This window comes from Daphnia carinata, chromosome 7 (genome assembly GCF_022539665.2).
Source record: "Daphnia carinata strain CSIRO-1 chromosome 7, CSIRO_AGI_Dcar_HiC_V3, whole genome shotgun sequence".
Lineage (NCBI taxonomy): Eukaryota > Metazoa > Arthropoda > Branchiopoda > Diplostraca > Daphniidae > Daphnia > Daphnia carinata.
The window spans coordinates 4,401,603-4,419,885 of NC_081337.1; the positions used below are offsets into that span (position 1 = coordinate 4,401,603).

Consider the following 18,283-nt stretch of genomic DNA (forward strand, 5'->3'; position numbering starts at 1 on the left):
AAATAACGACATGCTGCTAAAGACTTATTCTGTTTTGTTTCTTAGTAAAATGATACTTGATGTAGACTAGGAACAGATCTATTGATTATGTTTTGTTATTGTCAACGTGTCCTGAATGTCCTCGTGTTTCTATTGGTTTATTAATATCGTGCGCCAAAGGTCCAATGAACTGACGAACCCAAGAAGAACAACCGGCACATCGACTAACATTCTACGTACGAAAAAAAAACAGTATGGAAATATTGTACAGCTTGTTAACACTATTGGCAAGAAAGCAAGAGGTGGCAGAATTAGTCACTATAAGCAACCTGCTTTTATCCCGGAAACTTGACATCAAGGTTTTTGTTGTCTTGGCACAATTTCGAATTTGCATCCTTCTTTAAGATTTAAAAAAAAAAATTATAAAACTAAAAGCGTCATAAAAAATATATATGTATGCCAGGGAATAAACCAAGACGTTTGTAACGAATTCACAACTGAAAAAAAATTTGACGTATTTCGGCTAGAAAGCAACTGCACAAATTGGCTTAGTATTGACGTACATCATGACGTGCTAGCACAAACACGCCGAGTAGTCTACAGGAATTGCTCGGTTTTCTCGATTTCCGCTTGACTATGACTATGAAGCATCAAACCATAGGGAAAAAAAAATGAAAGTGAAATGCAGGGGATGGCGTATGAAATGAACTCGGGGCCTGGAGCTAGTGACACGTTTGATATTGACCAACCACAAAAAAAAAGAAAGAAAAAAGAAAAGTTTAAGGTATCAAGTTGTCAAGCTGATTGTCGGCTTATTTTCGTCTAAACGTCATTTCTTCAAAATCGGATAAAAACTGGACAAGTATGACGAGATGGGTAGATGACATAAAAAGGAACTATTACGAAACAAACGGCTTACGCTGATCTCTTTACAATTTCGCAGCTGTGTATATGGTGAAATTCAAGGTATGGCTCAGAGAAACGCATAAACATGTAATTATTAAAGCCTGAACTAAAGACATTTGGCAATAATACAACGAACCATTATTTCGAAACGGGAAACGTAGAACGGGGAGGAGAAACGTTTTCCCAAATTAAATTTATCATTCACAAAAGTTCGGATACTGAAACTTGTGATTGTGGTATGGCGTGAATGTTGTGGTGAAAAATGTCACCAGAAATACAGTAAAGGTTTCGAAAATAATTTTAATGTCGCATACACGCTTGACTTGGTAACGGGGAAATCCGCGTGAATCCTCCATAATTGCCTTATGCGAATACTAACTCAGTGCACCGATGCCGTTCGCATTCTTATTATACTTAGCCCAACTGTCATTAGCTAAATTCTAACCATCTAGGTATACACCATCCTAGTTTTCACATGTGCAGACGTCCTTTACATATAATGCCATCCCAGCTGACGTATCTTAATTCTAGTGTTCATTGGGAAAAGCTATAAACCTCTAATACGGTTCAAGATCACAAGATTCCTTTTGATGCTCTATACGAAAGGCATCTACGGATTGGCGGATGAACGTATGGCCAACCTAATAAATCGAATGATGCTCTAGTATAGATTTCATGGCAACCGGTTAGAATCTTTTTTTTATCACAAGCATCGATCTTGGCCTGTGATAGTGTACAGCAAACTAGACTATAGCACTGAATTATTTAGCAGTCATGGCGGATGCCGTGTAGGAGTTCTGGGTGTTCTTTCCATTTGCTTTGCTTTATAGATGTACACTATATATATCGTATTTTTTAAACGTAACCTTACCTTGCCCTAACGTATCCTATCAAATATGAGCCTTAGGCAGTGTCAGGATACTTTCTCACAGATTCGAGTATTCCATTTCAAACTGTTGGACTTCATGAATTTCTTAGATGAAGGTGGAAAATTTCTACATTGTAAACGTGAGATATGAAAGATGCAAATATAGACTATCGGAGAATACTAGGGATCCCTACCGCGTTGCATAAAGAGCGGCCAAAAGGACAAATGCCAGATGTCAAGTGGACGAAGGCGATAGGTTTTTGATGTTTCGGTGAATTGGCAGGGCATGTATGTAGTCCTTAGTACTTGTAACCGTCCAAACCCTATGACATTTTGTTATTTTCCCCCTCCTCTTTAGTTACGGGTAACGTCTGGTTGCCTTGCAGCAATCGACCAGATGGCCCTGAGCTACACTAGCAAACTATATACTTTAGTGAGCTGACCAATTAATCGATCGAGGCTAAAACTACGATTTCCAACGGCAGACACCGGCAGTAACGTTTAAGATATGGCAACATCAATAAAGCCGAATAGTCTGGCTTGTTGCCTTTATTATAGGACTATCGTACTCTCCATAATTTGCATGCTAAGCAACTCCTCGTAACATTACATACCGTTTTGTGCCGATCGTAAGATGGATGTGAAATGTATGTATGCCAAACACATTATTTGTCAGCATAGATGGAACGGAACCGTTCCGATTTCTTCCAAGGAGACCACCGATCGAAATACTTACACATCCAACAATAAATAAAAGAAAAACCAAACAAAAGAACGTTTAGACGTGTTGGTTGTATTCGCAGCTTGAGTAACGTCCCCAATGGAGTGCTTAATTAACTTAGAATCAGATCTGAGTCAAGAATTCACTTTCGTGGTTTCTGCTGAAATGAAATTTTTCTTCAGGTTCGTCGTTCTTGCCGCTAATTCTCCGATTTTGTATAATTCTTGCAACAGTAAAGATTTTTTTTTCACCAATGGAAATACTTTGACATAACAATGGTTCCTTTCGATTTGACTCATGAGGACAAGCCGAGTGTATATTTTAAAATGTTTTCAGAAGGATTTGCCTTCTGCGTTCGCTTAGAACGGGGACTTTTTTCGTCCTAGATTGCTAGCCTCTCTGGTGCGATTGTTGCAACTCATGTCGAGTGGCGCCTCGTGGTGGTTAAATCTTAAATGCAATGCATCTTGGACCAACTTAGAATCGTCCAACGCATTGGATCCCCAGGTAACTCGTATTTCAAGCGCAGACGACGTAGATGTAGGGAACCGCCACCTTCAGAGTGTAATGTCTTACCTCTGGAGTAGGAAATGGTTTACAATTGAATTTGTTGTGCCATAAATATTTTCATTTATTGACTTATCAAGTTAAGATGTTGAATTCAATTGCGTAAACTGAAAATTTTGCAATATGCCGATAGACATCAATGATTTGTCAGAAGGCTGGCTTGAACTTGAAAGTGATCCAGGTAATTTGTTTACTTATTGGAGGTCACTGTATACCTTACTAAAATGTGACATAATTTTACCTGTCAGGAATTTTCACCTTGTTACTGGAAGATCTGGGTGCATGTGGAGTCCAAGTAGAAGAAGTATATGATTTGCAGAAACCCCTTGATGGGGATGCCCCTGTTTATGGCTACATTTTTTTGTTTCGATGGAGAGAACGATCCAGAAGAAAAACCATTTTGGATGCCGAGCAGTTTATCAAAGATGAAGCAGCCATTAATAATATGTTTTTTGCCCATCAGGTCTGTTGTCCTCCAGAAATCTTTTTCTTTGCATGTTATTAAAAGTCAATTTTATTCATATCAGGTGGTACCAAATAGCTGTGCTACACATGCACTGCTCTCCATCCTTTTGAATTGCCCACAGGTTACTCTAGGCCCCACACTATCTAGATTGAAGCTAGATACTTCTGGTATGAGTCCTGATAATAAGGTATATCACTGGAAAGTAAAGTTGTGATACAATAAATTATAATTTTTTAATCATTTTTTACACAGGGCTTAGCCATTGGAAACACACCTGAGCTGGCATTGGCACACAATTCGCATGCGGCTCCGGCGGTTGCTTGCGACAGAAACGAGCGTAATGCCAACGTCCCTTCGTCAGGTCGATTTAGTGCCGAAGCGTTTCACTTCGTCAGCTATGTACCCGTCGACGGCCAACTATTTGAGCTAGATGGCTTAAAGCCTTTTCCAATTGATCATGGTTAGCACTTTCTTTTTACATTTTACTTTTTTCTTGTGCTATTCTTTACGCCCTCAACTTTCACATAGGACCCTGGGCTGCAAACGAAGACTGGACAGAGCTATTTAGGCGTGTAATACAAGAACGAATCGGGTCAGCAACCGCTGGAGGTGAGCCCTATCATGATATCCGGTTCAGCCTTATGGCTGTCGTTCCGGATAAACGATTGGCGGTCCGCCAGAGATTAAATCTGTTAAAAACAAACAGGTAACAACTGAAAACCAAACAAGCTGACACTTTATTTTTTTTTTTTAACGTACACGCATTTATATCCTCTTCTTTTACTTTGCTTACTTCTACGATTATTCAATTTGTTAATTGATGTTGGAGCAGGAAAATTGTTTTAGATGCCTTACGACAATTGACATTGCTCTCCGGTGGTCCCAGAGAAACTGGGAGAGAAACGCCAAGTGATAAGGCCTCCGGCGAAGAATACAGAAATACTGAAATGGAAGCCGAGAATCCTTCGTTCGAAATGCTGGCAATCCAAACATCTCCGAATTTAATTAGCAATTACAGTACAGACACCGCATCAGAATCAGGATCAGCTTTTAACTCTCCTAATCTGATTCAGCCACAACCAACGAGCACCGATCTAGCAAACAGTAATTTTGTCAAGGATTTCAGTCGGCTTGTCGTCGTTAAAATGAGCGCCCAAACAGCTGATTTGGTGGGAGGTAATAAGTTTTTATTGCTGATCCTAAAATGTTATTCCCTTTTAACTGTTTTGACCTGCCCCCTACAGACGCGGTCGCCAGCAAAACCGAAAATCTTTTATTGAGAGCTAATGACGATTCTCAACCATTATCAGACCGTATCAGCAGCTCTAGAAGTGGAATGATAGAGATGGATACAAATATTACTGCAGAACGGAAAAACCAACAACAGCGTTTTGGACCTTGTGATTTAATGGCTCTTCTCAAAAGTTTGGAAAAAGAAATTGATACGTATGAAGTTCTTCTTGCTGAAGAGATAGAAAAACGAAAAAAATACCGGGTTCGCTTACTGCTGATTCCATTTCGCCGTTCAACGTTTTATGACCTATAGAAAATCTTTTTTTTTTAATGATTAATAGGTTGATGATTGTCGCCGCACCCATAATTATGACGAATTTATTTGCACGTTTCTTTCCATGTTAGCAGAGAGAGGAACGTTGGCTTCACTTGTCGAGCAGCATACAACCAGAAGAAAGCGATCGCACAGGTATTTACTTTATCACTTCATTTTTCGCAATGATTTATGCTCGGGTACCAGCAAGGGTTTACCGTTTACCGTGCTAACCAAATCTTGCTGTCTTCAAGATCAACTTTGAAGTTACTATATTTAATGTCTTCCTTTGGGTTTTAGGAGTAGTCCTGGTACAGAATCACCTAATGGGCGCCATAAGAAAGGCCGTTCTCGATACAAACGCCGCCGATAGACTGCTGTGTTGCAAGACCATCGACCCCCTTCCTTAAACATAGGGAATCATTCGTCCTCGACATTGTACATTCTTTTTCAATGCATCTGCGTTGGATGTTATCCTTAATATTGGTCTCAACTGCCAGTCTGACTGATGTCGGTCGCCGAGACCGATGATGCTTGCTCGCTAAGCCCATATACTACAATTTATGAACTGCCGTTTGTTTACTCGATTCGCTGCGTAAAAATAAATCAAACTTCGTAATAAGCCTTATTTCTCTATGATAGCCTACCTATAGTTGGTATGCTGGGAAGACTAACATAAGAGACGAAGGCCAGAGATCTGTCATGTTTATTTTACTTTTTTTTCAATCTTGTCCGATCTAGTTATTTTGAAGATGAAAAATGGAATTCGGACAGTGTGGTAATAACTTACTGTTGCTAACAGTACGTTTATCTATATAACTCGCTTTTAACGGGATTCCTTGCCCCACTTTTAATTCTTTAGATAAGGCCATATCTTTGGTAGATGGTTTGTTTTCATTTGATCATATCTAATTAACCTGACCAACTTATTGCAGTAAAGCAGTATATTATCTTTGTAGATTTTATTTTGTTGTTGTGGTATGTCGTCTCAAGACTCATCCAACTACTTAATGGTAAACCTATTCGAAACTGCCGATTGGTAGTTTCTTTATCTCTCCCTTCTCTCGCTCTCTTTATTGTTTTATTTTTGTTTAGTCACTTCTGTTTTCTTTGCGGCACCTTTGTTCTGCAAAAGTTGCATTTTGTCTGACTGCTGTAAAACAAGCAAGATTCATATGCAGCCTAGCCATCACTATCATTTTAAATCAGAAACAAGGCGATGTACCCACTGACTCTTCGTATTTTAATCCTCCTCTATCTTTTTTTTTATAGTGGTTCAGTTATTGAAGAACATCGAACGTCTGCTTTAATTGGTTCATCCCTTAATCGGATAACACTATCTAAGCTAGACATTTGGCGTCCTAGTCTTGACCTCGACTCAGTTAACGTTTTTGTGTGATATGTATTTCAAACGTATAGAACGTTAATATAAGTCTTCGGGCCATAACAATAAGCAATACTTAATACTATGTCATGGCGACTACGAAATGCTGATCGACTGATATGGACCGTGATCACCGATCACGTGTCGTTACGTTAATATTTTGATGTTAAATAATTTGCTTTCCTGAAATAGGGTGGCTAGCACTGATCGTTGAGCACCTGTTGATTCGCTTCGCAACAGGTCAATGAATTCATACCCTCCTTCATTGTCGAATGTCAAATAAGTGATATCAACTTTCCACGGCACAGTCGATACAGTAAATCGCGTGGTGGAAAAACCCGTTCCGTAATCGCCGATTCGTCACTTAAGCGAGAGTTTGAAACATCATAATGGATTCACTATTATCAAAATGTAATGCCTACTCACGTAAATAGCATTCAAAATCAGTCGTTATTATTCCCCGAGCCTAGCAGTCATATAATTAATCCTTGAGAGAATAGGACGGATTATTTGCAATTTTATTCAAAAGCTAACATTTAACCGCAAACCAGGAAATACATCTCCAAAGATAAAAGGCTCTCTAATTGGATGTATAAGAGTTCCTGATTTTTTGCCATCACTAAATTTGTTGTATTCGTTGGGTATTGGCAGTTTTAGCATTTTTTAAACACTTGTAAATTGATTAAACGCATAGGGGATCGAGATGATAAGGCCGCGATAAGCCCTATATAATTCTTTCCTGTTTTCATCGTTTTAATAATATCGGTTCCACATTAGAAAAATAATGATCCATTTATTTTTGCCAACCCTAAAACACTATGTTATATTCACCGCTATGGTAGCACCATCAACTATAGAATCAGAAGACGGTGTACCAATTTTGTTTGGGCTCAAAAGTGATAACTTTGCACAAAGCGAAAATTATTCACTGCCTGTCTAATGTGCTGTACGTTGATGAGATATGTCACTTAAACGATAAAAGCGAAGGCTAACCTGATTAGTTTCATAAGGCTGGGCGGGTCGAAATGGGAAAACATATGATGACACAAAATTTATCACGATAGTGATTATTGGTTCATCATCGATTGCAGCTTAGGCGATTTACACATGCATTTATCATTGCTTCCCACCTTCTCTTATATATTTCGAAAGATTACTATGCTCTAAAGTGATGGCACATAGGCCTACACTCAAATAGTCGTTACTCAGCTTAAACATTTCCAGTAGTCAAGTGTGATCAAGTGCAGGCAAACATCACAATGCGGTCCGTTTTATTAAATCGGATCGTCGTTGTTTTTCTTCTCGCTGGATTTTTAGCCAGCAAGGCGGAGGACCAAAACGAAACAATACCCTTTCAAGATGTTGGTCCATGGGTATTAATTGCTTATCCACCCAAGCTTGAACGCATTACGGAAAATATTCCGTACACAATCAATCTAACCTTGACGTACTCAGGAAACGAAGAACTACCAGAATATGTCACATCAGAAGCCCTTCTCGTCGTTAAAGTGTTTACAACTAACGATCTGACTGCAGTATTAAACAGAGAAGAGCTAGTGTTTACTTTGGAAGATGTCAACGAGGGCAACAATAAATCCCTCGAAGTGACGGGGCAGGTCATTGGATACGTCGACCTTAACTTTGTTCTCGATATTTTGCCAAATAATAATTCGGCTGCCGCGGATACAATCGCAGTGCTTTCCGATTACGAAGTGACGGTAGTCCGCGCAAGCGATACAATGGACAATATATTCACTGTGTGAGTTATTTTACATTTTCAGTGTTTCATTTTTTAATGAATGTTTTTCTGGTTTAGTCGCATTTTCAATTTTAATTGTAGATTTTTTATTAATTTTTTTTTTACGCCTTTCGTGATTCTAAAAATTTGACGAGGAACATTTGAACAGACTTTATATTTATATTTGGCAGGATCATGATTATTATGGCAGTGCTGAACACAATCAACATGGGATGCGCACTAGATATGGCCATAGTGAAACAAAACATCCTACGCCCAGTCGGACCCATTGTCGGTTTCCTCTCTCAGTTTACTTTCATGCCACTGGTAAGTGCCGGCCCGTGCCTTTACCCGTATGTTCTGGTAGAACATCAAACCAAAGAATGTATTTTGAAATTAAGATCAATCAAATCGAATGGCCTTGACTTTGATGAGATTGACGATCCAAGGACTTAAATTTAATTTAATTTTGATTCCTGTAAGGTTTGAAATTAATTGTGAGATCTTACAAAGGCTTTGTACGATTAGTTGTGAGAACACAAACTGTAAGATAATATGGGGGGGGGGGGGATCTTGAAATCGAAAACGCCTTCGAAATTTGTTCACCGAATGCTATCTTAAATAATCCTGAAAGATCTTGCACCCAAAACTTAATTGCATTATGTTCGCAAGAAAAATGCAACGCTACCCTAAAAATGAACGAAAACTATCAGAAAAATAAATAAACAAATCGAATAGGGAAAAAGTCAGGGAATAACGATAAATAATGTAATTTTTCAATAGTTTGCCTTTGGTGTGGCCCTGCTGATGATCGACGATCCCTTGATGGGTTTCGGACTGCTGGTAATTGGCGTTTGTCCTGGCGGCATAGCCTCAAATTTTTGGACGCTGCTTTTGGATGGTGACGTCAATCTAAGCATCACCATGACCTTCATTTCTTCAATAGCCGCCATGGGTCAGTAATTAACTAATTGAATACCTAGCAGTTTCCTGTAGACATAAAATTGAATTTTACATTCACTAATTAAAATAAAAAATAACTCACTAATTAAAAAAATTAAATATTAGAAAGCTTTATTTTATTGGGAAATCAATGCTCAAACACTAAACATTTTTCAGAAAACTGTGATTATGATATTACTACTTTGCCTTTTGTTTTACCCATAACATTAATAATTGAATTGTTATTTGAATATATGGTGGCTCATTCTCCAGGTATGATGCCATTATGGTTGTGGTTGTTATCTGGTTATTTCCTGCCGGAAGGTTCGTCCGTGCAAGTGCCCTTCCTGGATATGGCCATTTCTTTAATTCTGTTAACCTTTCCGCTTGGAATCGGACTTTTAATTCGTCGATTCAAGCTTTCCCTTGCTGAATTCCTCACCGTCAAAATAATCAAGCCGGTTAGTTTTTTAATATCGATGATCCATATTGGACTCTAATTAATACGAATTTATTTGCAGTTTTCGTTTTGCTTCATAATCTTCATTTTTGGGGTAAGTTAGTAGCTTTGTTCTAGCCATTTCAGTTTAACTTTCAATCGTTATACATTCTTTCTAACATAGAGAGCATAACTGTACAATACTACCTTGTATCTAAAACGTGTATCTTAAATCCATTCCTTGGTTTACAATAGTTGGGTTTCTACAGCATGTCGCACATCTTCATCCTTTTGGACTGGACTTTGGTGACAGCCGGTCTCGCAGTGTCTCTTGCCGGTTTCGTGTTCGGTGCCTTTTTTGCTTGGATTACACGGCTCGGTCGTCCACAGATTGTTGCTGTTTCCTTAGAGACGGCTATGCAAAACGCTAATATAGCCTTCGTTCTACTCAAGACAACTCTTCCGACCCCATACAGCGACATTGCTGCCCTGCCAGCAATTGCCCAGATTGTGATGACAACATCCATTTTGTTCGTCTGCTTTGGCATCATCATGGCCTATAGATGTTGCAAAAAATGTAGTAAAAAAGAAGAAAAAACGAACATAAAGGATGAGGAGGAAACTGCAAAAGCTTTGATGCTGAAAGATTACACTGACGGTACTAATGGTACTTATCGAAATAGCAAAAAAATCGAAACGCCACCGCCCAACTATTATGGTGGAGAGATTCCCCCCGAGTTCTCCTGGGCAAGACAACCAAGCCTTATTGTGCCCAGTTCACCGACCCTTGATCCCAGAATTATCGCTTGAAGAGACAACATCCAGCAAGAAATTAAGCCGTCGATACTTGTTTACAAGTCTGCCTCTTACGTGTTTCGTCATTTTTTATCAGAATAGTTTATCCACAGCTCAGAGTGAATGTGCATAACGTCGGTAAAGGCCTAAGCCACGCCACTTGAAGAAAATACAAATAAAAATTTCGATTCCAATCCAGTTTCCCATATTCAGCTGGCTTCTGTCTAGTCATGGCTTTCAGTCACGTTTTACGTTATCTTAAAGCTGATAATTAGCTAGTGGACCAGCTGACGCAATCACGGCATCACACATTGTTCACACAAAATTCTTGCTTGGCGTTACAGCATGGGTATGGCAGATTATGCCAACTAGATGCTCGTACTAGACTGGTACAAGGCTAAAGACATTGGTTTGTGCGGTAACGTGATAGCTGTGCACCTGTACCCTAGCAACGGACCTTTCAAGTGAATTGTCTACATCTTTTTTTAAAACGACATACCACAACGCATTTCGTTTGGAACTATCCAATCCGTATCTCTTCTCACTTTTATTAAAACATTAACGATAGCTTCTGTCAGGATTGTGTGAATAAATAAAACCATCTGTTGCAAAATATTGAAAGCCATATGTTTGTAATTATGCTCCAAACAAAGTACTACACATTCTTTTGCTCAAAAGTCTTAGAAAAATCTCAAAACTGAAATATTGATTGTGAAAATAGAAAAAAAAAATAATAATAACGTTTGCAATTCCAAAGATGGTGGTGCAGCTATTTTACCGTTCCGTCGTACTTTCATCACCGATTTCCTTTTAGACAAGCAACACATCACAAACTCTTTCATAAACATTCAACATCGACCCAAAGCCAACACGAAATCCAATTCCACAATCAATTAAATGAAAAAAGAAAAAAAAAGAGGAAAAAACTATAGTAGTTTTACCAATTAAGTTGAAATTAACAAACAAACAAAAAAAAATGGACCATTAAAAGAAGATGAATGCTTGATGAACAAAAAATGTGGAGGGAGGTACCTCTTGCTTTGTTGTGGGACGATGAAGCAGAGAAACAAAATTAGTGTTTTCAATGGTTCAGATGCATGACGGGGGCCGAAGTAAAGCGAGAAACGAAGGGAAGGAGGAACGACGCGCGAAGAATCCAGGTCGGTCTTGTCGAGCGAGAAGGGTCAGAAAATCAAGCGAAATTGGTTGCAGCAAAGTGTCACAGAATGTTATTTTTTTTGTTTTAATGAAAAGAGATCTTGCGCGCCGCACCGGCATTTTCAACTGTCATGGCGAACTTAGGCGGTGGAGGAGCCATGGCCGCGTCAGTTACATGGTCGCGTGAACCAATCTCGTAGGAGAGCAAGCGTTTCGTCGGACGCTCCTCACGTAAAAAGGCGTTGATAGCCTGAAGATCTTTGGACGGGCTACGGTTGAAGCTATAGCGCATCGGCAATGGCGAATGCGGGATAACGTTGGCTTTCAGAGGACTGATGAAGATCGTGTGCTTGGCAGACACTTTACGGCGTGGAGAAAGAGTAACGGGACGCTGTAAAGGCAGAGGCGACAGTGGTAATGATTCCTACATTGGCATAGCCGGAAAATAAGGCTCGTTAAGTACTATTTAATTTAATATAACTTTAAATACTTATTTACCAGGCGATTCCGATTTGAGAATTTGAGAGCGAACGCCTGAAGTCGGCGAACATAGACTGTGTTGTAAAACAGAATTAGATCTCCTCGATCCTCATACTCGAAGCTGGATGAAGTGCCAGCTAATCCTGTCGGAGTGGGAGGACAAGACGATGGCTGTGGGAACGGCAACGTCGACGAAGAGCGAACTGGTGGAAGGGCCTTCTCTCCATTCGTTTCGGTTTTCTTTTCCTCAGTGTTACCTTTGACAGCGGAAGAAGCTGTTGCTTCGTCCTCCTCTTCACTTGGAGAAGGACTAGGCGTTGCTGACGGATTGTTGCCTCCTGTTACGGATGACGCTGATCCTGAAGTGGACGACGCTGATCCACGCCGGGCTCTGGTGCAGAGCAAAACACTGCGATATACGTGACTGGAAGCGTGAGGTTGTGTTCGATAGCAACGCATGATGTCTGTAAAGTTCTTGTCTCTAGTAGTAACCTAAAAATATGGACCCACAAACAGGAACAATTAGCAAATACAGTTCTACAAGGAATCGCGGTACAACTGACCTTGCATATCACATAGACAGCACACATCAAAATTTGATCGAGGTGGCGATCTTGCATCAAGTCACTGTGCTTCATCACCGAGTACTCGAAACACGTCCATATTTTCTTGCGTAAATCTTCTTCATACAACTCCAGACGATTGCACAAGTCTTGTAGCCGAACGGATGCCAAATGATAAAACTAAAAAATGAAAATAATGTTATTTTCCTGATTGTACATATTTATAGCATTTCAGTTAAACTTGCCTTTCTAAAAAATAGACTCAACGATCCCGTTCTCTTAGGTTTATTGTCGGCAGCTGCTACCACACCGGGACTGGGGACAAGTTCAGGTTTACGTTCGTTGGCTTCCGATTCAGAGAGAGCCTTTATTGCATTGCCAACGGAACCAGCAGCAGCCACTGTGGTAGAAGGACTTGATTGAATTGTTTCAGAACCAGAAAACAACTTTCGTCTCGAAGATTGGGCTGGAGTACGTTCATTTACTGAGGCCACTGATGAAACGGGTGATTGCAGAAGAGCTAGGAAAAGAGAGGCACCGAAACTTATAATCCAGTGCTGCAACAGCCAAAGTTGATTGTACTATACTTACAGGCAGCGAGACTAGATTCTGCTCTCTTGTTGGTGACATAAGTCGACGGCGAATAAGGAATTGGTTGCTGCGGAGTGTTTTTGACTGGATCTGATGACTGGGACGGCGTCTGAGCAGCCGAGGGCGTGGCTGGTTGAAGTTGGCTTGGCAGCGATACCTCTTCGCAAGAGGGAATTGGTTGATCGCAGCTCTTCAAGTATTCCCACAGCGGACTTTGGGAACGCCATGCCATAGACTCGAGAATTTGTTCCTCCATATGATTTAGGTGTTTTACTACGTCACGGGATAAATCTTCAGCCCGAATCAGCACTTCAATAACCTGCATTTCAATTTACGTTAAGACGGATAAAGGGCATCATAACAAAAACATGCTTATACCTTATAAAAGTAGAAAGGTTGAATAGGGAAGACTTCCAGTATCCACGGGAATGTGCGCTGTGAGTTGTAGGAGAAGAGAACAATCTCTAGACAGCACGTGATTAACAGCTGATGAAGCATGTCCTGCTGAAGAATTCCTAAATGAACATGAAAAAAAAGTTAGAAACAGTTACCATTTGGAATCAACTTTTATCATTTTACCTGATAGATCAGTGCCTGGCTTGAGACGCCTTCGTTCGTCATTAATAATGTTTTCCAAAACTTTATAGTAAAGGCTTTCTCCTAATTGCAGACGTTTGCGAGCCATATCCATGCTGAAACCATTCGTACGACCTTCATCGGCTTGGTTAACATAGTGGTTGCAGAATTTCTCGCCCATTTCTTTAACGCGGGCCTGGATGCTTTCTCCTGGGTTATTAGAGCACTCACTGAATATGCGCCTAAGCTCTTCGCTAGGGCCCGTTTGGCGACCCGAGACTAAAGCCTGCAGCTTACTGACACTCTGAGTGGCCGTTGACACGGGCGTTACTGATCCAGGTTCTTTGGCTTTGAGAAAATTTCGGCCGGTTAAAGGCGTGGCCAGTGCCAAGTGATGAGACCCGTCAAACTGCGATTGCAAATTGCGACGAGCTGGGTATACCATAAGCTTCTGTTCCTCAAAAGAAGCGATACTATTAAAAGTGGCCTTCACCGGGGTTCCGATCTCTGTTAATGCATCAGGACTGGAGAAAATGCGTTCATCAAAATCGCCGACGCGATGCACATAATCTTCGTAGTCATTATTGACTACTTTCTTGTTCAAATCGAAAACTGCAGTGTCGAGAATGCCACACAGAGTCCTTTTGTCCCCCTTGAGCGTCTCTTTATCAATGAGGCTTTTGACGTAAGGTTTAAGTACGTGTGTCTTGATACGCTTTACGTCGACGACGGTTTTTTCGTCTTGACCGCTGTTTCGTGAATACAGGCACTCAACGATACAACCGGGTTCGGTAGGCGCTTTATAATCGCGACTGTTGAAATCGCTGGGTAGACCAGGAAATTGAGGGTTGAAGAGGTCTCGGCGATTGGCAATAAGGCAATTGCCATAAATGTAGTCAAGACACGCTAGCAGCAAATGGAAACAGCTGACTAGCTCTTCATGGATTTGTGAGAAATTTGTCTTGACACGAACGAAAAAAGCCCAGCAAAAGTCGTAAACATCTTTGGCAGTGCAAGGGAGCTTGCGCGACTTTCTCGAGCGTGGCTGCCTTGGAGGATCGTTAGCCGGATCTTGGAAAATTTCTTTAAACATCTCATCGTATTTCTTGAAAATCACTGAGCAGACTTCAAAGTTGCGTTCCAAGCTTACGAATTTTCGACGCAATTCTTCAGAAAGGTTAGCCATGTCTGACCATTTCCTAGATTTATCAAAGAAATCCAACATGCTGATATTGCATTTTCGCCTAAGCTGGGTTAGACTGACACAGTTGCCCTCAACCGTTCCAACTTGTCCCACTGTTGGAACAGTGCTGTTTCTGCAGGCAACATACAAGGCACAACATAGCCAATGGATTCGGTCCCCCTATTTAAAAAACACACAAAATAAAGTCATGATTTAAGCAAATGACAAAACTTAGCTAGACGTATGTTTTATGCACTGGGATGCAAAAAAGTTGGTTCACATAGACAGAAAAAGTACAGTAAATGTGAAGATGTCATTTTATAAAAAGTGGTACAATTATAATGTATTCTTTTATTTGCCATAAATACATATTTACCTCTAGAGTGTAATTAGTTGAAATGGTTTCATAGTTTCGCCAGGCTTCATCCGCTGTGTTTTTGTCGATATTGAGATCGGCACAGAGGCCACGAAACCTCTCTTCTGTGTTTTCTTGGTCGGCATCTTCAGATAAACCCATCTTGAGTAGTCAATAAGCACGTAACTATCAAACCAATAAAGCAGCTATGCTTTCTAATAACAAAAGCCAGCTACATCGGGTGAAAACCAAAGTATCACAAGTAAAACAGACTGCAATTCGCCGCCTCAGACGTAGAAAAACTCACACAAAGCTTACTCTTGCCGATTCGTGGCGGGAATTCCCTTTTTCTTTCCGAGCTACGACTGGCTCTCGCGCCCTCTTGCTTAAGGGCGCCTCTAGTGGTGGTATGAACCGGGCTGGGACCATAACTATCATTTGGCGCGAAATGAAAACAGCTGTATCAGATGCATATACTAAATAAGGCCAGACAAGATGTAATATTGGGTTGCACAAAAACTTAAAATTCTAAGCAACTCATAATTTCCAAATACCCATAAAAGTGAAAAGAAAAAAATATGTTCACCTTTTCCGCTAATGTTATTACTGAAATATTTGTTTTGATACACAACTTATGTTGTGAATACCTTAAACAAAAGTTTGATAGATGGCAGAAGCCACAGAATACGTTATTTGAACGGTTTATTTTTTAGATCTTTAGCTCTCGTAATCTGAAGGATGAGCATAATAGTGTAAGATCGGAATCAAATGCGAAAACTTGCTTTTTAGCTAAGAGGAAAGGGTACCGTGCAACTTGATACCAGATGGCACTGTTAAGCATATAGTTGAACCTTTAATTGGCGCGTAAATATAAATGTTAACCTAAACTACACAATAAGCTTTGGTTTTCGACATTGAATATATGGTTTGCCTACCTTCTCAACCCAAGATTGGCCTTGGGTTATGTGGAAAGTAAGATAGCTTGAAGCAACATTGTGATTTATTTGTATGATTTGCAGGTGAAATTTATGTAAAAAAAACCAACGTTCTTGTTATTTACTTCCAATAACGCTAATGCTTTCCGGTCGTATTTTTATCATTTTTGCATTCAATAGAGAAGCAACCTCGACATCAAAATGTTCACAACAACTGAAACCGCAGACAGTTTTAACAGATCTCGCCAACATGCGGATCAGCTATGCTTAACAGTGCCACCTAGACTTTTGCTTCAGGGTGTCTTCCCCAGCTTGCCCATAGAGAACGACTTGTTCGCACGCTTCAAGGGGATGGGTGCACGGTTGTACTTCATGGGCATAGCTATAGCAAAAACAGGCCCGCACTGCGTCAATGTAAATTATTTGTGTTTATTGTGTTGTTGTGGATGGGAACAAGACATAATATAACAGAACTGTGATTTTCATCTCGTAGCTGGTATGTTTATCCATTGAATACATAATTTCATTTCTTGTAAAAGTTTTACTTTTGAATAATTACTAGTATTTCCTACTTTATAAATAAATGATTCTCTTGCTCTTTACAAATAGAAAATGGAAAACTTCATGTCAATGCATGAAAGTGAACTGGGTTTTGAATGCTTTTCAAATTTTACTCCAGCTGAAGTATTTGTTCAAGGTTGTGCAGGATTCACAAACCAACATGACATAGAACACATCATTCGAGCACAGAAACAGATGTAAAATTTTAGTTGTTAATTAAAGGAATTATTAAAACTCAGTTCTTATCTTAACATACACAGGCTTCAACGTTTTGAGAAGACAAATGAAATGCTAGTCAACTGTAATGCACTATCTCAAATCCATCTACAAAAAGCAACTACAGAGTTCAAGAAACATGTACAACTTCTAAATGAAGTGAAGAAGGATCTGGAGAATATTTTCAAGAGAATTAAAATCATGAAAGCTAAAGCAGCAGCTCAGTATCCACACCAGTTTGAAGGTTAGTTTTGAAGCTCTTATATATTTAAAACAAAAAGGATTTTTGGATTTTTGCCACAACAGATGCAATGAATAAAATTCAAACACCTATAGAGGAGGAAGACGAAAAAGCAAAAGATGGATGATGCTTTAAAGACAATCAGCAATGGAAAGTGTGTGAATCTTAATTATATAACCAAACTGTATCTGGTGCACTTAATTATGTTCTTTTTAATGAGTGAAAATGTGAAATGGTCAGTTAATCTTTATGATCGTTTAACCAATGTAAGCATTGTAAAAACTAGCTGTTCCCGTGCGCTATGTTTATTTCGATAATGAGAAGCTATTGCAGTATCCTTTTTGCATAGGGATGCACTTGCATTGTATTTTATTTTTTCTGTCACTTTGCCAAAAATTTTAGAATTGATCTCAGTTAAGTATACAAGATTGATACCAAGGTGGTATTTATTCTCATAACATTGAACGGCGTAAGAAATCCATTGACGAAGAAGAAGTATGCTGAAATCTATCGATCGGCGCTGTACTGTCACGTAATTACGCCATAGCTGCATTGACGTAAATATATAGCGTTCAGCGCCCCTGCGGTAACATCTTATTCAATTTTGTTGCTTCTTCTTTCAAGGAAATTGTGGTATTTTGTTCTTGTTAAAATTCCGTTACCTGAAAATGCTTTCAAACAAAAGGCAGCTCTTTTTTTTTTGTGAATTTTTAAAAATTGTTTTATTTGATCATGCGTTTGACGAAAATAAGTTGTGCACACAAGAAGTTTACAGAGGCGTAACGACAGCACGATATAAAAACAACAATTTAAAAAATGCCAATGTTGACGTAGCCTTCGCTGTAACACCAACTAAAATCAAGGTAAATAGGATTCGCCTGGAAATATTGTTTAAGCTTTAAATTGGCAAGTAAATAATCAGCTGACTATAAAAAAATTACATTTTCAAAAACTACATTTTTACCTTTGCCTGCATTTTGTTATCTTTGACATTAGTTTTATTTGTCCGGATGTTCGGCATCACTAGTTGGTCTACTGTGTCAGAATATTAAAAGGCTTGGTGTTAAAGGGAA

At 39.5% G+C, this 18,283-nt stretch overlaps 4 protein-coding genes across 5 annotated transcripts; 3 read left to right on the plus strand and 1 right to left on the minus strand.

The window, feature by feature from the left end:
- Nucleotides 1-3,053: 3,053 nt before the first annotated feature.
- Nucleotides 3,054-5,675, plus strand: LOC130695500 (ubiquitin carboxyl-terminal hydrolase calypso-like). The gene is made up of 9 exons (XM_057518642.2): nt 3,054-3,222; nt 3,290-3,504; nt 3,569-3,694; nt 3,760-3,967; nt 4,036-4,213; nt 4,340-4,683; nt 4,752-5,002; nt 5,082-5,209; nt 5,354-5,675. The coding sequence occupies exons 1-9, from the start codon at nt 3,165-3,167 to the stop codon at nt 5,424-5,426; spliced, it is 1,581 nt and encodes a 526-aa protein (XP_057374625.1). The 5' UTR covers nt 3,054-3,164; the 3' UTR covers nt 5,427-5,675.
- Nucleotides 5,676-7,590: 1,915 nt separating this feature from the next.
- On the plus strand, nt 7,591-10,545 carry LOC130695499 (hepatic sodium/bile acid cotransporter-like). The gene is made up of 6 exons (XM_057518641.2): nt 7,591-8,196; nt 8,367-8,502; nt 8,959-9,130; nt 9,391-9,578; nt 9,639-9,671; nt 9,812-10,545. The coding sequence occupies exons 1-6, from the start codon at nt 7,697-7,699 to the stop codon at nt 10,364-10,366; spliced, it is 1,584 nt and encodes a 527-aa protein (XP_057374624.1). The 5' UTR covers nt 7,591-7,696; the 3' UTR covers nt 10,367-10,545.
- Nucleotides 10,546-10,956: 411 nt separating this feature from the next.
- Nucleotides 10,957-15,627, minus strand: LOC130695516 (retinoblastoma-like protein 1). Its single transcript, XM_057518663.2, has 8 exons — nt 15,279-15,627; nt 13,723-15,082; nt 13,522-13,658; nt 13,144-13,462; nt 12,798-13,072; nt 12,553-12,732; nt 12,008-12,481; nt 10,957-11,933 (listed from the first exon to the last, which is right to left on the minus strand). Exons 1-8 carry the CDS (start codon nt 15,417-15,419, stop codon nt 11,595-11,597), a joined length of 3,225 nt encoding a protein of 1,074 aa, XP_057374646.1. The 5' UTR covers nt 15,420-15,627; the 3' UTR covers nt 10,957-11,594.
- A 920-nt stretch (nt 15,628-16,547) lies between these two features.
- LOC130695514 (kxDL motif-containing protein CG10681-like) lies at nt 16,548-17,562 on the plus strand. Of its 2 annotated transcripts, XM_057518660.1 has the most exons (4): nt 16,548-16,688; nt 16,802-16,950; nt 17,014-17,213; nt 17,276-17,562. In XM_057518660.1, the coding sequence occupies exons 2-4, from the start codon at nt 16,805-16,807 to the stop codon at nt 17,335-17,337; spliced, it is 408 nt and encodes a 135-aa protein (XP_057374643.1). In that variant the 5' UTR covers nt 16,548-16,688; nt 16,802-16,804; the 3' UTR covers nt 17,338-17,562. The 2 variants fall into 2 exon arrangements, with proteins under 2 accessions (XP_057374643.1, XP_057374644.1); XM_057518661.2 differs by lacking the exon at nt 16,548-16,688 and having other exon boundaries at nt 16,777-16,950.
- The last annotated feature ends 721 nt before the right edge of the window (nt 17,563-18,283 follow it).